Source organism: Eimeria necatrix, genomic scaffold (genome assembly GCF_000499385.1).
Source record: "Eimeria necatrix Houghton genomic scaffold, Enh_scaff73, whole genome shotgun sequence".
Taxonomy (NCBI): Eukaryota; Apicomplexa; class Conoidasida; order Eucoccidiorida; family Eimeriidae; genus Eimeria; species Eimeria necatrix.
In genome coordinates, this window is record NW_013651747.1 from 44,599 (window position 1) to 47,098 (window position 2,500).

The 2,500-nt window shown below is 56.4% G+C and overlaps 1 protein-coding gene across 1 annotated transcript in view; it reads left to right on the plus strand.

The window, feature by feature from the left end:
- Positions 1-2,500, plus strand: part of ENH_00073700 (zinc carboxypeptidase, putative) — a gene marked incomplete at both ends in the record, with an annotated part of 9,430 nt that overhangs the window by 2,880 nt on the left and 4,050 nt on the right. Inside the window, 5 exons of the mRNA XM_013577596.1 lie at positions 456-607; positions 822-969; positions 1,191-1,219; positions 1,668-1,798; positions 1,923-2,111. Of these exons, the coding sequence (XP_013433050.1) occupies positions 456-607; positions 822-969; positions 1,191-1,219; positions 1,668-1,798; positions 1,923-2,111 (649 nt within the window). The remainder of the gene's footprint in view (positions 1-455; positions 608-821; positions 970-1,190; positions 1,220-1,667; positions 1,799-1,922; positions 2,112-2,500) is intronic.

The following is a 2,500-nucleotide window of genomic DNA, read 5'->3' on the forward strand; positions in this document are numbered from 1 at the left end:
GGGGGGCCCCCCCCCCCCCTCCAGTACCCTTATTACCCCGAGGGCCCCATCTCAGATTTGGTTTATCCTGTAAATGGGGGTTTAGAAGATTGGGCTTATTCCGCGGGCTTCCAGAACTCTCCAAACCCTATTAGCTACTGCAGGGGGCCCCCCAGGGGCCCCCCGGGGGCCCCCCTGGGGGCCCCCCTGGGGGCCCCCCTGGGGGCCCCTCTGGGGGCCCCCCTCGCGCGCCCCCTGGGGGGCCTCCTGGGGGGCCCCCTGGCGGGCCTTCTGGGGGGCCCCCTAGGTGCGGGGCCCCCGGGGGGGCCCCCAGGGGGGCCCCCAGGGGGGCCCCTAGGGGGGCCCCCAGGGGGGCCCCTAGGGGGGCCCCCAGGGGGGCCCCCAGGCCCCGTGGCGAAGAATAGAGGGGCCCCCTGGTGGTCGTGGTTTACCCCGTGGCTGCGGCCGCAAGGAAGCGAGAGGCGGCTTGGTGCTGCTGCTGCTGCTGCTGCTGCTGCTGCTGCTGCTGCTGCTGAGGCAAAGAAGAACTATGATTATGGAGCTGTGAGGTGCGCCATGTACTTGGTGGAAACTCATGATGATAAACATCCAAGAAGGGAAGAATACGGTGGGTCAGCGAGGGTTTGCAGCCGGAGGGTTTAGGGTTTAGGGTTTAGGGTTTAGGGTTTAGGGCCGAGGTTTTAGGGGCGCAGCCACCAGCGCTGTGCGGTGAAGTCCGGCTTTATTTAAATCTCTGTTTTCTGTCGCGTTTGCACGTTTGAACCCCAAGCCCCAAGCCCCAAACCCTAAACCCTAAACCCTAATTTAGGGTTTTGCCGCAGGCTCGCTGCCCGTCTCGCTCACTGCTGCCCCCGCTACCTCCGACGGACTCATCAGCCGCAACATTCGAATTGCTTTTAAACTTGCGGAAAAGATGCAGCCGGAGTTGCTGCTGCTGGCTGCGCCGGCCACTTACCAGGCCCCAGGCGAGTTAGGGTTTAGGGTTTAGGGTTTAGGGTTTAGGGTTTGGGGTTTGGGGTTTGGGGTTTGGGGTTGGGGGGGCGCGCCAGGGCTCCCGAAGCGTGCGAAGGGAGAGCCGCAGTTAGCAGGACCCGCAGCGCCCGCGGCTCCGGCAGCCAGGGTTTAGGGTTTAGGGTTTAGGGTTTAGGGTTTAGGGTTTAGGGTTTAGGGTTTAGGGTTTGCGGGTGCAGGGTGCATAGCCAACTTGGCCGTGTGGCCTGTGGGTTGTGAGAAGCTGGAGGAGATTCGCATTTTGGTGGGTTTTATGAATTAAAAAAATAAAATAAAATTATTTAATTATAAAAATTAAATTTCCACTTCAATGCAGCCAAACGCAGCAGTCGCATGCATGCCTTTGGGGTGTACGTACACCCCAGCGCCCGGGTGTACGTACACCCCAGCGCCCGGGTGTACGTACACCCCAGCGCCCCGCAGCCTGCATGCATGCATGCAAAACAATTAATTAATTAGATAATTGGTTAATTAATTAAAGTAAAAAATTAACTTTGGGGCTTTTGTGATTAGACAAAACAGGGAAAGTGCCACGAAATGGTCAGGAAGAAAAAGAAACCCTTTCCCGAGGGTTTGCGAAGTGCGGAGTACGCGGAAGACGACCACGACGGTGGGGTTTAGGGTTTAGGGTTTAGGGTTTAGGGTTTAGGGTTTAGGGTTTGGAGAGCTGGAGGCCAGCAGTGGGATGCTTTCGGGGTGTACAGACACCGGAAACTGTGGGGTGTATTTGGAGTGTACAGACACCGGAGCAGTGTGGGGTGTATTTGGGGTGTACAGACAGCTGAAAGTGGGGGGTTTTTGAGGTGTACAGACAGCTGAAAGTGCGGGTTTTTGAGGTGTACAGACAGCTAAAAGTGCGGGTTTTTGAGGTGTACGGACAGCTGAAAGTGTGGGGTTTTTGGGGTGTACAGACAGCTGGCGTCGTGTGGGGCGTATGTGGGGTGTACGGACAGCTGAAAGTGTGGGGTGTATTTGGGGTGTACAGACACCGGAAAGTGGGGTTTTTTGGGGTGTACAGACAGCTGAAAGTGTGGGGTGTATTTGGGGTGTACAGACAGCTGAAAGTGTGGGGTGTATTTGGGGTGTACAGACAGCTGAAAGTGTGGGGTGTATTTGGGGTGTACAGACAGCTGAAAGAGGGTTTTTTGGGGTGTACAGGGAGCTGAAAGTGGGTTTTTTGGGGTGTACAGACAGCAGTCGTTGTGGGGTGTTGTGGGGTTTGCAGTGTACGAACTGACGGCGGGTTTTTGGTCAGCAGCAACTTTGAATTCGGAAAAAGTGTTGAACAGAATTTGCAGATCTGCTGCTCCTTGGGGCCGCCCAGCAGCAGACACTCCGCAGCCGCTTTTCAGAAGTTGGACAAAAAACCAAAACGAAATTTACGAAGCTTTTTCGCCCCAAGAGCGCCAGCAGCTCGAGTTCATTCGCTTCAAAATTCCCCCGGAAACGCCTGTCCGCGAGGGTTTAGGGTTTAGGGTTTAGGGTTTAG